Raw genomic sequence first — 26,606 nt, forward strand, 5'->3', positions numbered from 1 at the left:
AGAAAAAATTTTAAAAAGCATTTCTTTTATTCTTCTCCTACCCACTTAAGCCCCCATGTTGCATCACCACTTCCTCATATCAGGGAGATCATATGATAGTTGTCTTTCTCTGCTTGACTTATTTCACTAAGCATGATACGCTCTAGAAGAATAAATGAAACAAGATGGGATTGGGAGGGAGACAAACCATAAGTGACTCTTAATCTCACAAAAGAAACTGAGGGTTGCTGGGGGGAGAGGGTTTGGGAGAAGGGGGTGGGATTATGGACATTGGGGAGGGTATGTGCTTTGATGAGTGCTGTGAAGTACTGGTGATTCACAGACCTGTACCCCTGGGGATAAAAATATATGTTTATACAAAATTAAAAATTAAAAAAATATATAAGAACATGAATAAAATAAAAGCCATAGGGAAAAAAAAAATTCTCCTCAGCACTTATCACCATCTAATCATCTAACTATGTTCTATATTCTCCCTTAGTATGCCAGCTCCATATGGACAAGGGATTCTCATTTGGTTTTTTTGCTCAGTGCTGTATCCACAGTACATAGAATAATTCTAGGCACACAGTAAGATCTCTATGAATAGTTATTGCATTAATTTATGATTAATGAATATAATATTTTTACATTCAAAAATCATCTTAACATTGTGATTAATATCATGACCTTTGATTGTGATCCCAGCTCTGCTATTATCTAGTAAATCTTCATCAAATCTCTTGAACTTTTAATTCAATTTTCTCATCCAAAAAATTAATAATGCTTAAAAGGTTAAATTGAAAAAAGTACACACAATAATACAGAGATGGAGTGATGTTATTTGAGATAAACCTCTTGGAAATAATTATAGGAATATGCTTCAATAGCCTTACAAAATTAATATCATTTGACCTATGGTTTATGAGAAATGTTAACATAGTTTTAAGTGCAGGGAGATCACCACAACATAATATATATGTATATGGTGGGAAATTTGGAAATAACCTAAATGTCCAATAACAGAAAAAAAGGGCTATTTTTTTAACATATTATAGAATAATTCGGAGATTTTTCTCTGAAAAAAAAAAAAAGACCTCATTGTATTTCATGAATGAATATCTAATATGCATAGATCTAATTCTAAGTCAATTATGGTCAGATTTTAAATCTCTGTTCTTTATTAATATCATCACTATCAACAACATAATTATTTAAAAAAATTCCCCCTTCACCATACCTTTTGCAACATGCCTATATTTTACATTACATCAATAAATGTAAAATTAAGTTTGTCAGTTATAATTTTGTCAGTAATATGCATCCTACTATTTTGGTCTCATGGCATTATTGACTATGCAAATAAAAATGATGTAAGTTATTAATAAAATGCTCTCCTCCCAGAATGTGTTATTATACATAATAGGCATACATACAAAGTGGAATGCAATCGTGAAATAAATAAATAAAAATGTATTCCACAATTCCATATACAGGAAAAAGTAATAATGACCAAGTGATAACATTATACTGAAATTATTAATGTTTTTGCATTTGAAATATCATAGGTATTTTTCTATTCAGAAAGAAAAAAGTGATTAAAATTATGTCAATCAGACACTATTCATAAATTTGAGTGCACAATTATATGTAATAAACGGAGTTTAAGGTGAAAAATTATATGTGAAGAAGTTCAATTATTTAATTAATCTCTTTTATGAAGATCCAATTTTACATGAATACCACTGGCTTTTCATCATCCATGGAAAGTACCTGTTATTTTGAGACAAGGTGTTGAAAGTTGTTAAGAAGAAGCGGGGGTTGGGGTGAGAAGCAGCAGCACAGAATGCGTCTTCTCTCCTTGAGTAGTGAAGCTTTGGTCCCTTCTTCCCCCAGCCATACATTTATTCAACAAACACAGGGCAGTTGTGTGCATTTGCAGGATACTTGATGTTGGGGGTGCCACACAAATTAAGCTCCAGTTAGAGCCTTAAATATTTTCAAATGTTCAAGGGAAGCAAAATGTGTGTAAAGTTAAATTAAACATAATTAAATATAAGTAAGTAAAACTAAGTACAATTATGTAATACTTCATTATGCTTCAGGTACACTGAATTAAATCTTATATATAAACACACATTTTGCTCTTGAAAATCAAGTTTCAATTTTCTGACAATAAGCCTTGGTCATTTTCTGGCTGAGGTCTTTCAAAAATGCATGGCCTCATTACTCTAATTATATTCCCTACTCCCTCTTTCTTCTGAAATGCTATGGTCCTTTCCGTTTGTCTAATTAAGAGGTCCCCTGCACCACAAAGTATCTTCGAGCTAGTTAATTTACTAACACACAATATTTAACTGTTTTTATTTTTTTAATAGGCAACATAAAAGCAATGAGAAGTTAATTAGTGTAAACTCCAATTAGGAATCATAATATTGCTGTCTCCTGGTATAATCAGAAAACACTACTTTTGGATTTCTTTCTATGCATTCACATTCTGTTTTTGCTATTTCTAGCAAAAATTACTATTATTGTTTTATGAAATGTTATCTTCTATTTGATCCTTTCAAAACAGACAGGACCAAATAAAGCAAATCTGATTTTGGTTGAAATCTGTACAAAGAAAAATCAGGAAGTGTATAATTTTCATGACTTCAAACATGACATATTAACCAGAGAGCCACACTTTTCTTTCCTTCTATGTTGTGGTATAATGTATTTCAGAGGGAAGACTATTATATTTCTTGGATTAAAGGAAGATACTGAAATCAACCTAACCCAACAGGAATTTCTATTCTCTGTGACAACCCTTCAACGTTCATTATATCTATTATTCTCCTCATATTTTGCCAGATTTCCCCTTTGCACAGCTACATATCTAATTCCTTCATAATTTCTAAATCTTGGAGAATGAGGATTTTCTCCTTGTTGGGTACAGTCTCCAGTTGGGTACAGCATCTCATGTTTCTTTTCCCTGGCATTTAGAATACCTGCGTTCTAAAGCAGCACCAAGCAAAAGAACTGTAACGCAAACCGCACATGTATAAGTTTAATTTTTTGTAGCCATAATAATAAAGATAAAAAGAAAGAAGTGAAATCAATTTGCTAATATGTTTTATTTAATCCAATGTATCAAAAACATTAACATTAATTAACATGAATTTGTCATGATTATGACACATTATTTTACACTTTTCCTTTTTTTAGTAAGTCTTCAAAATATAAAATATTTTATTTATATGGTGCACCTCGATTTGGAATAAGCATATTTCAGGTGCTCAATAGCCACACGAGGCAAGTGGCTACAATAGCAGACAGCATAGTTTTAGATAGTTTTTTTTTTTAACTTTTTAAAAATTTTTTTATTTTTTATAAACATATAATATATTTTTATCCCCAGGGGTACAGGTCTGTGAATCTCTAGATAGTTTAGTTTTATGAACCTGGCCTGAAAATATAGTAATTTTTTAAAGTTCATGAGACAATGTACGTTCACACTGCTTATGGCCAATGAAAATACCTAAATTGGTGTATTAGTTACTACACCTTATCATCTACTTTAAGAAACATATTTTTGTTATAAAACCCATGCTTAAATACATTCTAACCACTATTAAGTTTGTGTTGATTTTGGCCTGCATTCCCACCTCTAGACTATCTGTAAATTGTCTCTGTAGTTTACTAAGTCAACTTTTCCTTCTGGCTTGCTCATTCCAAACTTGGATAAGTATTCCTTTATTTATTTAACTCCGGTTTACCCTAATGAGTTAGTTATATTTACGAAAATAACCAGCTAACTTGACGTTTTATGGTGATCCTTCTGCAGTATATACAAATACTGAATCATTCTGTTGTATCGCTGACACTAATACAGTTGACCTTGAACAATGTGGGGGTTAGAGGTGCCTACTGGACTCAGGAGAGACTATCTCCCTACAACTTTCAGATCCCTAAAAGCTTAATTTATAGCCTATTATTGCTCTGAAGCCTTATCAATAATAGAAACAGTTAACACATACGTTTTATATTATATGTATTATATACTGTATTCTTAAAATAAGGTAAGCTAGTAAAAGAAAATGTTCCTAAGAAAATAGAAGAAGAAAATACATTTGCCATCCTGTATATATATTGATTAAAACAAACCCATGTATAGTTAGGCCAGGATGGACTGGGCCAAGGTGGTTTCAGCTGGGGGTGGTAGGTTGGGTGTTGGCCCAGGGATGGAGATATGACACAGCTTTGCAGCCTTGGCTCAGCAATGGTAGCCACTCAGTGGGGGGGGCTCAGTACATCTGCCCCATCTGCCCCGGGGTGACCTTTAGCTGGTGCCCAACAGCAGCTGTGGCCATACATGAGTGCCTATACTCTAGGAGGTCTATGGCCTGAAGTGCCAACATGGAGAAGGGTGCACGCTAAACCTGGAGGAGACTGAAGCCAGGGCAGTCCAGTGCAGAGGACCCAGGAAGACAGGGTGTGGGGGCATGGGGCCCCCTATAGGACCATCCCTGCCCTCTGAACACTGTTCCTCCCTTGGGCCCAGCCTCCTGCCCACCAGCTTAAGGCAATCCACCTGACTACCCTATTAACACACAAGGAAACCCGAGTCCTGCCCCCAGGTAACACCCAACAGCAATCACATAAGTGGCCCCAAGTGGAAACAGCACAGATGAGCCTTTCCAGAATTCCTGACCCACAGAATCCATAATTATAATAAATTCGTGTTTTATACTACTAAATTTTTGAGTAATTACACAGCATTGGGTTACCAGAACAGGACTTTAACAGTATGACAGTATTTTGCTAACACAGTATTTCTCAAAGTATTCTAAAGATTTTGTCTATAAGTGGAAAAATTATACTTAAATATGACAAAAACAAGACTTGAACGAGATAAATCCATATATTAAATCATTAATATTAACTGGTTTTCCCTAAAAGAGGTAAATATATAGGTACTGTAAAGTGTGTGTGTGTGTGTGTGTGTGTATGTGTAGCTCCAAGAGTGACATTAATATATTATTTCATGCCTTATCAATACTCATTAGTAAGGAGAAGGTTAACTAGGTTTTAAGTTAACTAACTTAAAAAACTAAGGGGAGACATTTTAGTCACAGCAGCTACAAGAGAGCAGAGAAGTTGCATTCTGTAAGTTCTGCAGGAGGTTCTCAGGGTCAACTTCAAGTTCCATATATTTGAACAGTCACTTTCCAAGGCTGAAATTTCCCTGAGTTTATTATTAACAGGATTATCAGAAATATTTGTGTGCCCCAAGTGTATGGAACTTAATAGCTTAGATAGTCCCATGACCAGATCATGCACTCCCCCAGACTTCTTAAATATGTGTCCATAATTATAAAGCACTGAAGTATTAAGGCTCAGAATTTAATTAGATAATTCACTAGAGACGAGTCAGTTTTTCAGGCAGCAGTGCATGCAGGATTCATTTTACAATGATTAGTTCTTAGTTAAAATAGATATTTATCATAAAGAGGGTCTTGTCTGCAGAGTTACAAACTAGTAGAAACATAAATGGAAATAAATGCGTCCAACTCTAGAGGATAACAATACTGTTCTTTTGCACAGCATCAATTCTAGAAGACAAACACCAACACAGAAAATTTATCACATATATAATTGATTTGTTCCTTCCATTAGACACAATTTTAAAAGATTCATTCAGTTTTTAACTTTTCTATTTAGAAAGAGCTTATTCTCATGAAGACTGATGTCCCATCATGCAGAAAGGACAGTTCTAATTATGCCAAAATGACAGTAAATTTAATTAAAGTTTCTAACCTCACACATAAGACACAATAAGGGAGTTAACAATGTAAAATAAATGGTTAATTTAACTATTCATTAGTCCATTTAGTATGTATTTTTTATCTAAATAATAAGAAAACTATAAATGAGTATGAGTTTAAATACTTGTTTCTACTTGCTTGTCTTTACACATTATATATGCATTCAAAAGATGTGTATATAAAAATACTACTGTCTTCAAGGATGGCTTAAAAGAAGACGACTTCAACTGTTAAATAATTCAAATGGACCAGAAGTTTCAAACACATTGTGAAAATATAAAAAATAAACTAGATTTCAATGTTTAAATTTAAACTATTTATGACTTAGACTAAACAAAAACAACTTTGCCTAATATAAGCAATATTAAACACTAGACAGTTCCTAACTACAAGTATTCTGATCATCAAGATTTCAAATCTAGATTTCATACTTTAGACTACTTTATTCTTCTTTAATATTTTCAAATTTATGACATCAAAATCCATCTCACAGTGATTTAGTTAGCTATTAAAAAAAAAAACTTCAAAGAAGCAAATACAATAATGAAATGTAAAACCAGAAGGCTAGAGAAATATGATAAATACTACATGAATACTGCAAATAATGATATGAAATACAAGTACCATTTGTCTTACAATTATTTAATTAGAATATAGTTGGATATGGTTTCAATTAAATGAGAAAATAATTATTCCAGAATACAGAAAATCTATGAAAATATGTAAGGACTTTTTCAAAATGGCTGTGTGATCAAAAGACCAGGGTCTTTGGGGCAAGAAAGACTGGATAGTTTCCAGCTCTCAAATGGTGATGTAGGGCCCTTAAGTAGTTAGTTAGATCTCCAAGTCTCCTACATCTGTAAAAAAGAGAGCAAGAACATAGGGATGTTCAAAATAATATAAACACTTCTCATATAATACACACAATTTGAGTAGTCAAAAAAAATGTGATCCCTCTACTATAATCTCTTTTTAACTAGTTGTCAAAGAAGAAACAGGGTAATAGATAAGAAGTAGGTAGTAAACTATGATGTATGCAGTGGAGTACTATATAGTAGGGAAAATGAACAAGGTACTATCTAATTACTGAACAATGTAGGTATGTTTTACAAATTCGTTGAGCAAAAGACAAAATACACAAGAGCAGAAAATGTACAGCTTTATATAAAATAAAGTACAAAAACAGATCTAAGCTGTTAAAAGCATGAACAGTGGTCTCCCTTTTGGTAGGCAGTGACTGCAAAGGAGCACAATAATGTTTTGCTTCTTGACCTAAGTGATTTTTATAAAGACGCGTTTAGTTTGTAAAAATTCATCCTCATAATATGAGTATGTCCTTGTGAGTATGTTACACTTCAACAAAAACTTTAAGTATCAATAGCTTAAATACAATCTTACACATTTTGCTCCAAATTCCATGTATCCTCACTAAGCCACATATAATTACAACATTGCAGATTAAGCATCAGTCTTGAAGGGAAAATGAGTCAGAATGGTGTCCAAGGTCAGAAAGGAACAGGTAGACATCAAATCTATGATCAAATTATTTTGAAATATTACAAATGGTAGATCATCTTTCTTAAATAGTATTTTTTCTACATCACTCTCATCTACCTGGCTACTTTGTGGCTTCTTAGATCTTTTCTTAGATAGAGCTCTTGGATTTTAAGGAATCAGTTTCTCCCTGGGTGACTCAGTTGGCTAAGTGTCCAATTCTTGGCTTTGGTTCAGGTCATGTTCTCAAGTCCTGAGATGGAGCCTTGCAAAGGGCTCTGTGCTCAGCACAGAGTCTGCCTGAGGATTCTCTTTCTTCCTCTGCCTTCCCTGCCCCCTCTCTCTCAAATAAATAAATAAAAGGTATTTTTTTTTTTTAAATCAGTTCCTCTCAACAGATATTCTCAATCTTGAGCATCCATCAGAATTACCTAAATGGCTTATTAAACCGCAGATTATGGGACCAACCTCAAACTTTCTTTTTCTATTGGGTCTTCACAGGGCCCAAGAATTTGAATGGCTACTTGTTCCCTTATTTCAGGACCATTATTAAGAAATATTATTCCAAAAAAAAAAAAAAGAAAGAAAGAAAGAAAGAAAAATTCAATCTTGAATCATACATTACACAAGCTTAGGGAACTCCTTTGTTTCTCTATTTCTACCAATAAAATAAGAATAACAGCAACTACTATAAAGAAAAATTATAAGGGATAAGGGTGTCTCGGTGTGGGGGTGTCACTTGGGTGGCTCAGGGAGTTAAGCATCCAACTCTGCATTTCAGCTCAGATCATGAGCTAAGGGTTATGAGATCAAACTCCACAACAAGCCCTATGTCAAGCCCTACCCTGGTCTCCGTGCTATTTATGGAGCCTGCTTAAGATTCACTCTCTCCTTCTCCCTTTGCTCCTCCCCATCCAGAGCTCGCTCGCTCTCTCTCTCTCTCTCTCTCTCTCTCAAAATTAACTAATTCATTAATTGAAATAAAATGAAATGAAATATGATAAAATAAATTCTCCAGGTGATTTTGATGTGCAGCCAAGACCGAGAATAATTGTTTTAGTTTTACAAACATTGACAGCTTTCTATGAGCCATTTACTGCAAAAAATTCTGAGGGCATTAAAATAAGTGAAGAGAAATTCTTAACTTTAAGGGTCTTACAGTTTAGTGAAGGAGATGCACTCATAAAAGAATATGTTCAATACAATGACAGAAATATGAAGATGAAGTACCATCCAGATGCCATGAAAGCACAGAGACGGGCCACTTACTTTCACATGGCACTTTAAGGAAACATTTGCTAGAGGTTCTGGTTCATTAAATTACACATTAAATTTTAAATTATTTTTTCAGCAACACTGTGCCAGGCATTGTGTTAAACACAATTACAGCTGTGATAGACTCTACAAAGGGGAGGTAGCATATCATGAATGTTATAATAAGGGAATCTGACCACGTTAGAGAAGTCTAGAACAGCTCTGACGATGAGAAAGTATGGCTGAGCTGTCATCTAAGAATAAGTAAAAATCACTAATATGAGGGAGAGAACATGGGGTAGGAGTTTATTCCGGGTAGATGATGGAAGGAATACAGTGTTCTGAGGTATGGTAGGAAATCCTGGAAGTGCTGAAAGCAAGGGGTAAGTTGTGATAGGTGAGGTTGGAAAGGCAGACAGGGTCTTGTAGGCTGCTTAATGACTTCTAGTCTTTATCCCAAAGCAGCTGGGGGATAATTTTAAGAAAAATGACACTAAGATTTTTTTACAGAGGGAGTGGCCAGGAGGGGCAGAAGGAGAGAGAGAGAATGATAAGCAGGTTCCATGCCCAGCACAAGCCTGACACAGGGCTCAATCCCATGACCCTGAGATCATGACCTAAGGCAAAACCAAAAGCTGGATGCTTGACTGACTGAACCACCCAGGCACTTCAATCAGATTTTCTTTTTAAAAAGATCAGTTCATCCTGAGTTTGGAAAACTGCCAAAGAGTAAGAGTGATTGAAAGGACGCTAGGGGCCTGGTATACGCACAAACAAGAGAAGGTGTAAGCTCACCATCCCTCCATTGCAGGAAACTTTACTATCTTTTTTAATATATTTGACATCTAACATTGTGCAAACCTACAGAGTACAACATGTTAATTCAATACATGACGATTAACATACTGTACTCTATACTCTATTTCCTGAGGGGGCTCATCTTCACTTCCAATCACAAAGGCACTTTCTTCGTTTATCCCCCGCTTAGTTACCTTTTTTCTTTTTAATTAAAAGAGAATAGCTTTTATTGAATTTTAACAATTCTTTTTTATTAAATTTTAATGTTCCAAGATTCATTGTTTATTAATTTTAGCCCCCTTATAATAATACATAGTTAGTGAAATGTTTCTTTTAGAGCCTTTACCACACTGTAAGATTCTTAAGAGTCAGAAAGCATTCATTTTTATGTGTCTATAAATTCCTACGACAAGCATAAAACATTCTGAAATTCTGTGGAACAGAAGAATGAGCAAAGAACCAAGCTATGGACTCAGGGCACCTGGATGGCTCAGTTGGTTAAGTGTCTTCCTTCAACTCAGGTCATGATCCTGGGGTCTTGGGATCGAGCCCCACGTCCGGCTCCCTCTTTAGCAGGGAGCCTACTTCTTCCTCTCCCTCTGCCATCCCCCCTGCTTGTGCTCTCTCTACCTCTCTCTCAAACAAATAAATAAATAAATAATCTTTTATTAAAAAAAAGACACACACTATAAGCCCAAACAATGAGAAACATCGATTTGACCAGAAAAAGGAGAGCAACTTCTCACCTTGTTGAAATTAACTTTTGATAGTACAGAGTAAACAAAGATACATGGAGGAAATGTCTTTATATTACCATATTAGAAATAATCAAGACTTAATTAATAATCAAGAGAAAAGATTGAGCTCAAGTTTAATAAAAATTGATATTAATACAAAAATTAATATTTTGGGAAGGTTCTCTGCAAAGTACTAAAAATTGATAGTTCATATTTTATACTGCTTATTTAGAATAAAGATCCTGATACAGAATTTTCAAAAACTATCTATAAACCTATGTTAATAATCATACTTACTTTATGATTTTGGACACTACAACTGCAGATCATTGAAGTATTTGTCAAAATGTATAGTTAACAGCAAAAAGCTAAGAGGAAAAGAATCATACTCTTCATACTTCAGACAGAAAAACCATATCAAGATAAGCTTTGAATAAAGCATTTCAACACTGGGTAACCTACAGAATCATGTTTCAATAGCGGAAGTCCATAGGTAACACACAGAAGAATTAGCTATTGACCTATTGAAAAAACAAAAAACAAAACAAAACAAAACAAAAAAACCTTCTAAATTTGTCCTATGCTAAATTGACATTTGACTCAGATTAAGGACACTGCAAGGGAGAAAAGGCTAAATCAGCTCTCTTGAGCAAGCTACCTGACACCAAAAAAAACAAAAACAAAAAATACTATGGAGTATTATGCCTCCATCAGAAAGGATGAATACCCAACTTTTGTATCAACATGGACAGAACTGGAGGGGATTATGCTGAGTGAAATAAGTCAAGCAGAGAGAGTCAAGTATCATATGGTTTCACTTACTTGTGGAGCACAAGGAATAACACGGAAGACATTGGGAGATGGAGAGGAGAAGGGAATTGGGGGAAATCGGAGGGGGAGACAAGCAATGAGAGACTGTGGACTCTGAGAAACAAACTGAGGGTTTTGGAAGGGAGTGGGTAGGGGGTTGGGTGAGCCTGGTGGTGGGTATTAAGGAGGGCATGTATTACATGGAGCACTGGGTGTGGTGCACAAACAATGAATTCTGGAACACTGAGAAGATATAAAAATAAATAGTACTAGATCCTTTATGGTAGCTCTCTCACAGAATCTTTAAGGCAGAATTACTATCACATGACTTTCCTTTTATATCAGTTACTCAAGATAGTAAGTTTGAGAAGTATTTATATTTTCTTTCTCTTCATCATAGCAATGGGGAAGCAGAGGCTGAAGACACGTGTGGTACCATGAGTCAGGTTACATCTTTTAAATGTGCTGTGTGACCCTCTAATAATACATCAAAAATATTCCTTTGTGGTCTTCCCAGGTGATCATTACTATGTTCACTTATATAAAAGATACATATTTCCCATTATTATGATCTGTTAGGAAGATTGGTTTTAATCACCACATATACAGTTGAAAATAAAATGGAATAAATATATATGGATAAAAACCTATAAAAAAGGGGAAAGCACAATGATATTTTTCCATGTTAGTGGACATGTTTCTAAGCCTAGAGGCAAAAGAAAGCAAAGCTAAGTAAAACATGAATTTTATCACAAAATTTAAACTTTCTCTTAAGAAAATAATTAAATATAAAAAATTGCTGTTACAATTTTAAAAAGATAATAAAACTAATAATTGAATTACACAAATGTATGTTTTAAAAATTATACAAAGACTACAAAAGATAAAGGAATGGTGTATATATAAATACATAATTCACAATAAAACCAATAAATCTGAAAATATGTGCTGGGAATGTTAATCAAACCAGTATTCAAATACATAAGAAATATATACCTAGGAAATACATATATATGTATTTTTATATTTATGTGGATGTGCAAGTGAATATATTTAATATAGATTTAATTCTGGGGGTGCCTGGGTGGCTCAATTGGTTAAGCGACTGCCTTCGATTCAGGTCACGATCCCGGAGTCCCAGGATGGATGCCTTCATTGGGCTCTCTACTCAGCAGGGAATCTGCTTCTCCCTCTGACCCTTCCTTACCATATACACACACTGTCTCTCTGTCTCATTCTCTCTCAAATAAATAAATAAAATCTCAAAAAAATTAATGTATTAATATATAAAAATACACCCAAATGACTATAGCCAAGGAGCCATGCTTGAAGAGACAACTCAAGGTCTAGATCTGCTTAATAAAAATGTTGGGCTGCAATGGATGAAAATATGGGGGGGTCTCAGAGAGAATAAGTATACTTTGCATGTAAAATAAGAAAATAAGGGACTAAGTAAGCCAGCCACTAAGATGGTCCCTTCAAATTCTCACTTCTTAGTAGTTTCCTCCCACACTGAATTAGAGTTGACCTATGTGACCAAAAAGAATAAATAAATAATAATAAAGAAAAAGAAAAACTACACCTTCAGAACATCTGGCTCTCAAACTTGTAGGGCCACCATAGAACTATATATTTGCATATTCTAAAGAGCTGCTGTCTGAGGTCTACCTATCTTCCACTCAGCCTGACTCTAGTTGCTAAGACCCTCTTTTTTGGGACAGACACAGATACAGACAGGTATTGACACATCATCAACTACCAAGAATGTCTGAAAATACAACAGTCTGCTTGGACAAGCACAGAGGTTTGAGAGACAATCAGGAGCTTCACGCTTAGTACAGACTCTGCTTAAGATTCTCTCTCCTTTATCATGCTTAGCGAAATAAGTCAAGCAGAGAAAGACAACTATCATATCATCTCCCTGATATGAGGAAGTGGTGATGCAACATGGGGGTTTAAGTGGGTAGGAGAAGAATCAATGAAACAAGATGGAATTGGGAGGGAGACAAACCATAAGTGACTCTTAATCTCACAAAACAAACTGAGGGTTGCTGGGGGGAGGGGGTTTGGGAGAAGGGGGTGGGATTATGGACATTGGGGAGGGTATGTGCTTTGGTGAGTGCTGTGAAGTGTGTAAACCTGGTGATTCACAGACCTGTACCCCTGGGGATAAAAATATATGTTTATAAAAAAAATATATATTCTCTCTCCCTCTCCCTCTGCCCCTCCCTGTATTTTTAAATCTTTAAAAATACAAATTGAGGTGTGCCTGGGTGGCTCAGTGGGTTAAGCCTCTGCCTTCGGCTCAGGTCATGATCCCAGGGTCCTAGGATCGAGCCCCACATCGGGCTCTCTGCTCAGCGGGGAGCCTGCTTCCTCCTCTCTCTCTGCCTATTTGTGATCTATCTGTCAAATAAATGGATGTAATCTTAAAAAATATATATGAATAAATAAATAAATAAATTGAGGGGCACCTAGGTGGCTCAGTGGGTTAAGCTGCTGCCTTTGGCTCAGGTCATGACCTCAGGGTCCTGGGATGGAGCCCCGCATCAGGCTCTTTGCTCAGCGGGGAGCCTGCTTCTCTCTCTCTCTCTCTCTCTCTCTGTCTGCCTGCCTCTCTGCCTACTTTTGATCTTTCTCTGTCAAATAAATAAACAAAATCTTTAAAATATATATATATATATATGTATATATATATAAATTGAATTAAAAAAATAGTTCGTGAAAGTAACAGATAACTTTTATTTATTTATTTATTTTTTAAAGACCATGAGTGCAAGGAGGGGCCGTGGAGTGGCAGAGGGAGAGGGAGAGAAAGAATCTTAAGCAGGCTTCATGCCCAGCACAGAGCCTGATGAGATCATGACCTGAGCAGAAATCAAGAGTCAGATAGGTAGACCCACCAGGTTTACCTAACAGGTAACTTCTAAGGAAGGATCATATGAGGCATTTAAGTTTCCTTTTTTATGTTTTATATTACTCATTCTGGAGAAATCCAGGTACCATGTTATGAGGACTCTCAAGCAGCATTTCAGAAAGATCACGAGACAAACCTGAAGCCTCATGCCAACAGTTATCCCCAGTTTGCCATCCATGTGAGTGATGGGCCTTGGAAATCTGTTCTTCAACCTCAGGCAGACAGACGGCTGCAGCCCAGCCAACAGCTGACTGCAACTTCATGAGAAATCCTGAGCCAGAACCACCCAGCCACACCAATCCAAATTCCATTACACAGAAACTGAGCACAATAAATGTTTTTTTTAAAAGTCACTAAGTTTGGGGCAGTTTACTGTATAGTAATGTAAAACTAATACTGACAGAGGGGAGGGTGTGTGTGAGATAGAATGTGTGCATGTATTTGATTAGTAGATAGTAGATTACCAAGTTAACAATTATTTTTTCTTTAAAACACTGTGTTAAGTTGGTAAAGATGGTAATATAACAGACCATACAGTGCCTAACAAAAGTTATAAACCAACACAACCATTTTGGAGGAAGTGTTTCAGTATACAGCATGAGCTTATATATTGTGTTATAATTGGACCATTCCAAACTATATAAAAATTAATTCAAAATTAATCAATAACCTAAATATAAGAACTAGAAGTATAATACTTTTAGAAAAGAGTCATTGGGGTAAAATTTTATGACCCTGAATTTGTAAATGAATCCCTAACTATGATGCCAAAAGCATGTGCATATATAAATTACACCCAAGCAGAAATTTTCAAATTTATGCATCAAAGGACATTATCAAGAAAGTGAAAAGACAATCCACTGAGTGGGAGAAAATATTTTCAAGTCCTATATAAGAGTCTACTGTTCAGAATATGCCAAAAACTCTTAAACACAACTACAGAAAGAAAAAAAGAAATAGGCAAAGGAATTCAGTAGTCATTCCTCCAAAGAAGAAATACAAACGACCAGGAAGCACATGAAAGTATGTTCAACATCATTAGTCATTAGGGAGGTGTACACCAAAACCACAATGAGATACCAATTTATACACACTAGAATAGTTCATAAAAAGAAAAATGGAAAATAACAACTGTTAGTGAGAATGCAGAGAAATCAGAACTCATCCATTGTTGGTGGGAATATAAAATGGTGCAGCCACTTTGGAAAGACTTGGGTGGTTCCTCAAAAACTTAAACACAGAATTAGTCTATTACTCAACAATTACACACCTCAAAATATACTCCAAAAATTGTAAACAGGTACTCAGGAAATTCTTGTGTATAAATGTTCACAGCCTCATGATTCAGAATAGCCAAAAGGTGGGGATAAAGTGAATATTCCTCAAAAGATAAGTGAACAAACTGTGATACGTTCATACAGAGGAATATTATTTAACCATAAAAAATGAATGAAGTGCTGACACATACTACAATGTGTATAAACCTCGAAACACTACGTTAAGTGGAAAAACGCAAGTAAAATGTCACAGGATTCCATTTACATATCCCAATGCATAAACCCATAGAGATAGAGATAAGATTGGTGGTTATTGAAAGGTATGGTAGGCTATGAGATTGGTGACTGACTAATTAATGGGTATTGAGTTATCTGTTTTGTTGATAAAAATGCTTTACAACTAAACAGAGGTGGTAGCTGTATGGCATTGTGAATGTACTAAATGTCACTGAATTATACATCTTAAGGAAGCTTATTTTGTGCTATTCTGAATTTCAGTTCAGTTAAACAACGTTATATAGTTCCATGAAGAAATTCCATTTATGTCAATGCATCCTATAGAAATATTAAATTCAGGAAAAAGGGAATACACTAAAAATATTTGCAAAATATTTCAAAACATGAAGACAACTAACAACAGGGAGAATCTGTAAGTCATTGGAATCTAGCTTTTGATTCTGTTTTTCTGGTTCAGCTCATCTGCCTTATAATGAAAATAAAGACAAAATATTATATAAGCCAATTTATAAGTGTGTGGCTATCACTTCCTAACTGAAAGATCTTAGATAAATTTCTTAATCATCAAATCCTGCATTTTTCAGCTTTTCTGAGATTAACTTCTCTCAGAAATCAGGATAATAATACCTGCCTAAAATAATGTTTAATGTACGATACTTTCTGTTTACTACTTTTACATATCAAAGGCATAAAAGGAATAAAACACACCAAAATAATTTTAGTGGATGTGTTTAGGTGGTTGAATTTTGCATGAGTTTCTTTTTCCATCTTTGTTAATGGGCGTTATGCACACACACACACAAACACATACAGTCAGACATACACACAGTAAAAATGGCATTTTACTACTCTAAAACCATCAGATCCCAAAGGTTCTCTCAGTATAAACTGTGAAGAATAAAATGGAATTCAACATATAATTTGGAGTCTCCAGTAGGTCTATAGGTTGGTTGGTTTGTTTTTTTTACCAGTGAGCTAGACAGTCTGAACTAAGTGTGATTCCTCAAGGACTTAATGCTCCATCCATGAAGCACTGTTTCATGGGCCCACCTGGAAAGCTTTTCTATTCGTCTTTACCTGGTTGCTCTTCAGATCTTACCCTATGCTTCCTTTCCAGGCATGATTATCTTGAATGGAAATATTCTCTATTCTTTAATATTACCACTCCTGTAATACCTCACACAATGCTATGTATAGTGGATATGTGTTTGTATTATCTTGCCTCTGACTGTATGCTTCTTGACGTAGATGTGCATGCGTGTGTGCACACTCACACCCCCCTCCACACACACACCTCATGCCTTATGTCTAGCTTGGTAGTTTGCTCCTAATATATGATGAATAAATAAAACAAGGCAAAGCAAAACAAAACAAAATGAATGAAGTAGTCTAAGACTGTGTGACATTTAGCTTGATTATTTTTTACTTATTAAAATAATAGCTTCCTCTCACTTCCAGAGCTTGATGTGTCATAGAATATATGTATTTTTCCTGAAGTAAAGCAAAAATAAGAGACAGAATATTAAGATTGGCCCAGAGATATGTGGGTTCTGGTGTTCACTGAACTTTTTGATAAACATGATGCATTTTGTTGAAATATCCAGTCTCCCTAATTTTATACATCATATTCCAGAGTAGCAGAACCATTACACATGCCCAACATGGACATATGAATGACCTAACTTCCTGGTGCTTGCTCTGGTTTGGTGTAGACACTATTTTTTTTTTTTTCCTTTGGCCATTTTGATAGGCATGTGGTGATATTCCACTGTTGTTTCAATTTGTATTTACTTAATGGCTAATGATGTGAACACATCTTCATGTGCTTCATTTGTGATCTGTATGTCCTCGTCAATGAAATGTCTGATGTCTTTGTCCATTTTCTGATTGAATAGCTGTTTTGGTTTTTGTAACTTGAATTTTGAGAGTTTTTCTATATATTCTAGATATCAGTCCTTCGTTGAATATGGGAACAGCAAATATCTTCTTACAGACATAGGCTAGATTTTCATCCTCAGAGCAAGGTCTTTTACAGGCCAATAGTTTTTCCTTGTCTGTACTGTGATTTTGATGTATAGTTTGAGAACTCTTTTCCTACTCCTACATAACACTGATTTTCTGCTCTGTTTTGATTTTTCTAAAAGTTTTATAAATTTACATTTTGCATTTAAACCCAGAAACCATTCTGAGATTTTATATAGTGCAAGACTTACACAAGTGTATTTTTTTTCCCACTGAATTACTTTTACACTTTTGCCAAAAATCACTTAGGCATATTCGTATGGGTCTGTTTCTTAGTTCTCTATTCTGTTGCATTGATCTCTATGTCTATCTCTTTGTTCATTCCACATAGTCTTGATTATTGTGTCTACAGAAATACAATTTTTCTTAAGTTCATTATCAGTTTAATACAAATTTACAGTAAGTTAAAAGTCTTTGGATAAATACTATTTAAAAATTGGGAAATTGTAATATGTTGATTATAAAACAAGTGTTTTCTCTTGCTATTACATGTGCTTTTCATAATCACAACGAATAGAGATATGACAAAGCAAAATTAAAGTAAAAGCGCTGAGATTTATAATAGGGAAAGATGTCTTCCATTATAATCTCCCTGCTTTTTGCAGGGCAAATTATTTTAAATAAAAATATATAAATATATTGAAAGTATAGCACATGTGTACTCTAAAAGACCAAAGACTAAAGTCATTACATAGAAAGTCTTCTGAACTGTGAAATTTCATGTGCTCAAAGCCTTTCAATGCATTCTATGAGGCCTCCTGCCTTAAGTCTATAAATTTTTATTGTCTTGGAGCACATAAAAATTTCTTGAATGATTTCCAATCATTTATTTTCTACAGAAACTCATCTGCTGAATTGCCTTTCAACATTTACTTTGCTTCTTAACAGTGCAAATTATATCTAAATACAAAACACTCAACAGCCATACATATTGCTCTAATTGTGTGCTGTAGAGCTGACACAGAGTAATGAAATGCTAATTGCAATTAGAACATTTTGTTTGTTCAGAACTGATTCCTTGGTTTGACCCACTTTCATAATTTTCTATATTCACAAGGCTTATGCTCAAATACCACCAAAGAATCCACTGTCCATAACGTGAATCAATGTTTTCACAAGTCCTTTCCCATTATACACACTGTAGATCAGGGTAGAGCCATCAGGAAACTCCCACACTTAGGTTATAATGAGGCTGTCCTGAAAATGCAAAAGCCTCCACTTGTCAGATTTGCTAACCACCTGCCACACCCACCTCGGAAGGAAACAGACTAGGACTGGCACACACACCTAGCAGAGTGTGCAGGCATTTGCTAGCTTGGTGTGGAAGACAGGACACTTTCTCCAAACCTCTCATGCAATATTGGTTTTCAGTATTCCCCTGCATCTACTGGATATGCCAACTCTTTTCTAGGTAAGTAGAAGACCAAGTAAAACTATGACTTGCTACCTGAATGCATCACAAAGAAAAGTTTTTCAAAGATCATTACTTTACCTGTTTCAAAGATCATTACTTTACCTGTTTGACATCATATGCCAGAAGAACGTATTTCAAATCTGGTGAAACTGAGTATTTTGATGCTTTGAAGGTTACCTAGAAATTAAAAAAAAAAAAAAAGTTATGAAAGCAGTGAAAAGCTTAATATCAGAGACATTAATATGAATTTGGGTAGGTAGATAATTTAAAAGATCTCAGTTCACATCACAACACAGTGAGTAGTGCAGCCATTTTCATTCTTATTATAAATATGCATATACATCTATATATTTAATGTATGATTATTCAAATGGATATACAAACTTAGAGGCTATGTTAGACATTTCATTAAGAAGAAAATTTGCTAACGTATCTTTTTTACATGCTATCATTTAAAGACTATGTTAATAGTTTCATTATAATAAATAAGGCAAAAAATCACAACTTCATAAGCAAAATACTTTTATATTTGCAAGTTGAATTAAATTAAAAAAGAAACAGTAACATGCTGTTTTTTCTCTTGTACTTTTGTTTTCTTATAGGTTGCATACTTGTATTTAAAAGAAGATACTCATATTAAAGACAGAATCTCTTTAGAGGATACTCCCACAGTAAACTTAATTAAAACACAAATAACTGATTGTACTTGATTATAACTACACTGTACTGCTTGATTTTGATCCTATAATTCTATCATTGAATAGACCAGATGTCAGAAAGAATTGAAAATAAAGTGAAGGAGAAATGCATTGAGAGTAGAGAAATAATTTCATCTGAAATAAAGATTACATTTAATTTCAGATCTAAAGAGAAGTCAAACAAGTTGACTTAATGCATCAAAAGTCTACAAAATATAAAGACAAAATGGACTGCATATACATTATAGGCAGACTAGTTTGTATGGGTTTGGCAGAGAAATACATATGTAAATAATTTCATACACCTTATGCCAGGCCAATTTCTACAAGTCTGTTGTCTGCAAAAAATGAAAAAGGGTGAAGTAAGGGTTTTTATACTTAGAAACCCCCAAAACACAATGGAAAAAAACAAGAAACTCAGACTAATTAACATTTGAGAAAGAAGCTTGTGTGGTATAATAAAAAATATATTTAGTCTTTTTCTCTGATTCCTTGCATAAAACTCCTAAAATGCTTGCAATTTTGAGTGATAGGAATATCATTCATTATTAACTAATTAATTAATTAGCTCCCTCTGACCATACTTGGTTTATGCCAGTGAGATGACTCAAGGAGTAGAGGTGGGGGGAGGGCAGTTAGACAGCTTTTGGAGAAGGGGCTGCCCACCAAAGGAACCAACCATCTGATTAAAGAATTAGAACTTTCTGTGCGAACTGGAGGTCATGGCAGATGGAGGGATGGGAGATGGAGTTCAATCATGTGGCCAATGATGTGGCCAATCATGCCAATAGTGAAACCTCCATAAAAATCTGTGAATGATGGTGGTGCCTGGGTGGCTCAGTCGTTAAGCATCTGCCTTTGGCTCAGGGCATGATCCTGGGGTCCTGGGACTGGGCCCAGCAGCGTCGGGCTCCCTGCTCAGAGAGAAGCCTGCCTTTCCCTCTCCCTCTGCTTGTTCTCTCTCTCTCTCTCTCTCTCTCTCTCGCTGTGCTTCTCTCTGTCAAATGAATAAATTCTTAAAAAAAAAATCTGTGAATGATGAAATTTGGAGGTACTTCCTTATTAGTAAATATATCAACATATCAGGAGGATGGCACTTCCCAACTCCACAGAGACAGAGACTACGCTGGGACCCTTTTGGACTTGTCCTATTTACCAATTCATTTGGCTCTCCATTTGTAGCCCCTAAAATAAACCAGTATTCATAAGTATAGCACTTTCTGTATCTTTCTCGCAAATTATCAAACCTGAAGGAAGATTGCGGGAACCATCAAATTTATAGCCAAACTATACTGAAATGCAGGTAGCCTGGAGACTTGGGACATGCAGGTGGCATCTGAATGGGGTCAGTCACCGAGTCCTTAACCTGGAGGGTCTATACTAATTCTGGTTAGTTAGAATTGAATCAACTTGTAGGATACCCGTGGTGTCATGAAATTGTGTTGGAATAACACAGTTAATCTGTAAACCAGAAAGGCAAGAGAACAGAGTGGTCTGGAAGAAAATACTATTCTATGGCAATGCTAAGATTTTGAGGTTTTGCCTACATACATCTATCTTATACAGCCTTTGTATAAGAGACTTTAGGAGAAGGTCAGAATAATCATTGGCAGTAATGCATCTCAAAGGTATTAGTTTTCATTTTTAATTGATTTCAATAAAAATAGAAATAACAACAAACAAGGACAACAACAGAGCTGCCATTCATTTATCATCAGCTCTGTAAATTGCTTATAATATTGTAGTTCTCAACCTCTCGTGATTAGTATTGACATAGGTACCCTCATCCTTCTTTTCCTTTTCCTGCCATTAACTTACTGTGTACAGACATCTGATGGAAATTGGTCTGCACAGAATTTTTAAAATATACTTATTTATTTTTATTTTAGAGAGAGAGCAAGCAGGGATGGGGTCAGTGAGGGGCAGGGGGAGAAGGAGAGAGAGAATCTTCAAGCAGACTCCTTTCTGAGCATGTAGCTAGATACGGGGCTCAATATCAGGACCCTGAGAAGATGACCTGAGCCCTATATCAAGAGGGAGATGCTTAACTGAGTCACCTGGAGGCCCCCTAGTCATACACAAAATTTAGGGTGAAAATGAAGAAATAATGTCTCATGTCTCTCAACATTATACTACCAAGAGGTATATTGTAACACAGTAAGGGGAGGTTTACTGTAATTTAAAAATTGGTCAAGCAAGTGAGCACACAAAACAAAAGAATACAGCAGGAACTCCTTTAATAAACCCTGCATTATCCCACCAGTGGAGCTCCATTTTTTTACTTTTTGGAAGAGCGCTTCCCCATCTGAATTAGTTAAAGAACATCTCACCTTTCTAGTCCTCATCCACTCTCACGTGATGTTCCTCACACAAATTAACTTCACACGTTCACAGGTGTGTCTATGCCTCTGGTCACAACATTTTAGTATCTTTTACAGTTCCTACAATTATCTAGTCTGACACTTTATTAATTATCACTATACTGCCTCCAGCTTATGCAGAACACAAACTGGGAAACTTTCCAAATACCTTTTCAGGGGCCCAAACTGCTGAACCTTCTCTGAATTGAGAGAGCTATGTGCAGATCACTGATGCTGCAAAGGGACTCGCTGACGGTACATGCAGCTTTGTCAAGGGACACCAGAAGTCTCAGGCAAATCCCCCTTCGTACAGCCTTTAATGGTATCATCTGTTGCATCCCAGAGATTCATTCTTTCTTGCAGCCACAGGAGACCCCTTGCTCTACATTGACCCTAATTACAGACATTAGCATAGTTCTGGTTGAGACTCAACTTGATAGGACTTTAAATTAGTGTTGCCAATAACACTATTATGTTACCTGCATATTCAGTCACTTAATTACTATTGAAATAGAAGGATGCAGAAATAGTTTCTAGTGTGTTTATTAGTATTATTTAGCAATAACGCCTATGAGAGCATTCTCCAGACATGGCACAAAGGACATTAAAATGCATGAATTCTGCCATCCAGGAACATTCAACTAAAGCCAAGTGAGGTAGGATGAACAGAAAAATAATCATGCACATGGTTAATGAAACCAATTAAATGAGGAAGACAAGACAGTTGATCAAGTTGAGAAAAAAAAAATGTGTTCTTCTGGGTAGCTTGGAAAGATTTTTTTGTATCTCATTTGTATGTGTCATTCCATTCTACCAAAATGTATTTATTGAACATTCACAATATGACCAGTACCACAGCAGACTGAGAGTGCTATAAGGTTGAGAAACCACATTCACTAGAATTGTTTCCATCCCATATTGGAGAAGATAAGATAAGCACTGTTTCTCTATGGTCCATAGTAGGGTAGGAGTCTCAAACCCAAAAGCCAAAAGGGACTGGATATGGAGTGGCAGAATTAAGCTATATGGGTATAAAGAGGGTAAAAGGAATAGTCAGACTGTCTAAAAGGTGTGGTAGTCCCTAAGCTCCAGATAAGCATCATCTTATAGGAAAGTGATTCAGTATTCTAGTATTCCACATTTTTTTTCAAGATCAGCCAGAAATCAAGATTTTAATTTATAATCTTCTGATTTTTAACTATAGCCCAATACTTTTAAATATATTTACAGGCATCAATTTCTGCCTGGGGGCCATCAATTTGCTAATTTTGGGAAAAATAATAATTGCCATAAAGCTGAAGGAAGGGAAAGAAGACAGTGCAATGAGATTTAGAGCACAGAATGGTGGGACACCTGGGTAGCTCAGTCGGTTAAGCACCTGACTCTCAGTTTCAGCTCAGGTCATGGTTTCAGGGTCGTGAGATCAAGCGCAGCATAGGTCTTTGTGTTCAGAGTGGAGTCTGCTTGATATTCTTTCTCTTCCTCTACTCCTCCCTCCACTCATTCTCTCATGCTTTCTCTCTCTCAAATAAAACATTCTTTAAAGAAATGAAGAATAGAATGGTATTCTTTTCATATATTTTATGGTACTGTAAGTGAAAAATTCATGATCCAGTGTTTTCCAGATAAATGAAAATATAGACTATGTTATTAGAATAAGCTAAACAAAATGCACAAGAAGCTTAAAGAGATTACTTTAAGATGCGGGGCTAGCCCTATGGATTACTGCCAATATTAATAATGCATGTACTAATAATTGCTAACACGAATATAGCAGAGCTGATCACTGTTTTCATGAATGGTCAAGTTTAGAGCCCAAAAAAGCAACAAAATCAGATATGAATTTAGAGCAATTACTCTGGCAGTGGGTAAAAAATGATCTGGATCTGATGACATCTTGAAGTCATTAGCTCTGGTAAGAAGCTCTCAAGGCAATTTGGGCAAGCAATGCCAAGAAGTTAAGGATGAAACAAGGGCATAGAGAGGAAGGAACACATTCAAGGGAGACGGTTGATAAAAACAAAAGAATTTAATAATTAGATCTAAACACTGAGAAACAGGAAGTATACAAAACAATTTTTATTTCAAGTTTTTACCACTGGCTTAATGTTGCTATTACAACTTAAGTTGGAAAAGAGAAAACAAAAAAGCTTATTTTGAGGAAATTTTGAAACATGCCATTTTTAGACGTGTTATGATTATAGTCCTTTTATAGTATCCAACAGGGAAAGCTTGATATTTTGTGTAAAAACCTCAAGTTTAAGAGATATATGTAGGAGCTGCCTTTAATTAATCAGTTACACAGAGCATTAGATAAAAGTTTATATTCAGTGCAAACCCATCCCCTTAAAAGAAAAGGGATAAAATCCCCAAAACAGCATGTTCTACTAGGAATGGATCAATAACAATGCAGGTATCACAAGAATTGTTTTACTAATACTTTTATTCTTTAAATGTTCATGTTTTTTTTTTTTTGTACTTTTGTTCAACCTTCTCCACTTGCTGTAATCCTTTCAAGAGTTTATCTGCTCCCTATTCAAATTGTATTTCTCTAAAATATTCTAATTCTCCCTCTTAAACCTTTCCTGTCCTTTTCAGCTCAAGTGATTCATCTGACCTTATATGTATGTAATTATATGTGCAGTTCATCTAATCATTGATCACTGTTTAATGATTGCACTTCTAGGGTGTTTGCAACTGCGATTTACATCTTTTATTGCTACAGTAATGCCCCTATTAAGAGGCTCCACTGCAATGATTCACTCTTGTCAGAAACATTATAACTAGAGGTAGAAATAAGATAATGATAGTGTTCCAAGATGTCAGATACTGAAGATCATGGCAAGAAATCATTAAATACAAACTTAAATGTCAGAAGAATCAGAAAATATAAAACATGCATTTGGATGACTTGAGGTGGAGAGAGAATGGAATGAGAGGAGACGAATCAGAGATGGGGTTAAAATCAGCACAAACTGGTAAGAAGGACTGGGCTACCTTAAGAGTGAGATACGATAGAAGCATGAGAACTGTCCAGTTTGGGTGAGTATTATTCTAGTTCTTGTAACAATTGGTGATAAAAAATATTTATAAGCATCTCTACTTAGAAAAAAAAAAATAAATACAGCAGAAACAAAAAACAAAAAACAATTGGCCCAGGAACTTGAGCTGGATAATGCTCTAAGCCTTAAAGCATAGGAGGGTCTATCTTTAACAGATAAAGAATAATGAAAACAAGAAGGTAGGTCTCTGTGGGGCTATGATCTTTCCTTCCTCTCTGCACCTCCAACCTACCGAACTCCCTACAGACACACACACACACACACACACACACACACACACATACACACACACACCTTATGTTTAATTAATTTGGGCCATAACCTCCCTCATTACCCAATCTCATTTTTAGTGTATTGATACCTGATGAAAATGTTAAGAAAATTCATCTCTTATTCTAGAAAAATAAAATATTAATGTTTCAAATATATGAAGTATATATTACGAATAAGTTTATTTAACACTGCAGTCCATAAAAGACCATTAAATACACATGAAGAAGGATTTTAGAAAACCGTTAAATGGATGAGTGGAGGAAAATGGTCACCATGCAACTAACTGAGTGATACTAGGGCAAAGAAGCTCAAGGAAGGCCAGCAAAGAAGGCAAACCAACATGCTGTCCGTGGTATGATGCTAAGAATTGGCTCTCCTTCTCTGCCTGTCTTCAAAGAAATGAATGAGGAAGAGGCAAATAGGTTTTTACCCTGTAGCTTTAAACAAAGCCATGACTTCTCTTTATAGCCATAACTGTGTTTATATGCAGGGAACTTTAAAAACAAATATTTTATTGTGTATTTCTTCTTCACATTGTCTTCTCTTAGCTACCCAATTAGTTAGTATAGTGTTTGGATTATATTTCTTTGTGATACCCAAGGTATCCATGTTGCATAAATATAATAGATGGTCTCTTTCTTTTTTTCTAAGAACCATGTATCTTATTGATACTAGAATATTTTGTAAAACTAACTCCACAAACTGCCATGGTCCAAGTAGGTAGTTTTTAAGACTAATGAACTGATACCTACTAACCCCTGTAGAGTATATATATTTATTGCTACTTATATTACATCTATCACATATATATAATATATATTATTTATATTATATATATCACATATATATTTATTGCTCTATAAATGTGAACGGCCAAATTAATATTTATTGATCTGGATCATAAACCATACACTAAAACATTTAACAAACATTTTTTTAAATTTTTAATAAGATGGCAAAAACTAATAGTCTCTGAATTCTATTAATAACTTTTAAAAAAGGGCAGACAAGGTGATTTTTGAGGAGAAGCGTGTCAATATTCTTCCTCCCAAAAAGTCAATAAATTAGAAAATCATTGGCTGGAGAGAGAAGGAAAGGAATATTTTAATTTGTATATTTATATAAATTATTTCTTGGAGGTTCAGATGGGGCTATTTTACTGACTTCAAATTGTCAGGCTTTCTAATCATCATATTTTGAACATATTTTTCTTTTAAGTGGTTACATTCTAGTGCAGCTGGACTAAAGAATAGGACAACAGAGATATGCAGATGACCTGCAGACCCATGAGCAGAAGCTCAACATCACTTATCATCATGGAAATGCAAATCAAAACTGCAATGAAATAACACTTTACACCTATCAAAATGGCAGAATCAAAAAGGCAAGAAATAGTAAGTGTTGGTGATGATGTGGGGTAAAAGAAACCTACAAGCGCTACTGATAGGAATGTACAGTAGTGGAGTC

The 26,606-nt window shown here is 35.2% G+C and overlaps 1 protein-coding gene across 3 annotated transcripts in view; it reads right to left on the minus strand.

Annotated features, from left to right (window-relative positions):
• Positions 1 to 26,606, minus strand: part of DPP10 (dipeptidyl peptidase like 10) — a 1,373,984-nt gene that overhangs the window by 299,307 nt on the left and 1,048,071 nt on the right. For all 3 annotated transcript variants that reach the window (XM_082689264.1, XM_082689263.1, XM_082689265.1), the window contains exon 5: positions 18,849 to 18,923. In XM_082689264.1, the coding sequence (XP_082545390.1) occupies positions 18,849 to 18,923 (75 nt within the window). The remainder of the gene's footprint in view (positions 1 to 18,848; positions 18,924 to 26,606) is intronic.

This window comes from Mustela nivalis (assembly GCF_964662115.1).
Source record: "Mustela nivalis genome assembly, chromosome: 11".
In the NCBI taxonomy this organism is placed as follows: domain Eukaryota; kingdom Metazoa; phylum Chordata; class Mammalia; order Carnivora; family Mustelidae; genus Mustela; species Mustela nivalis.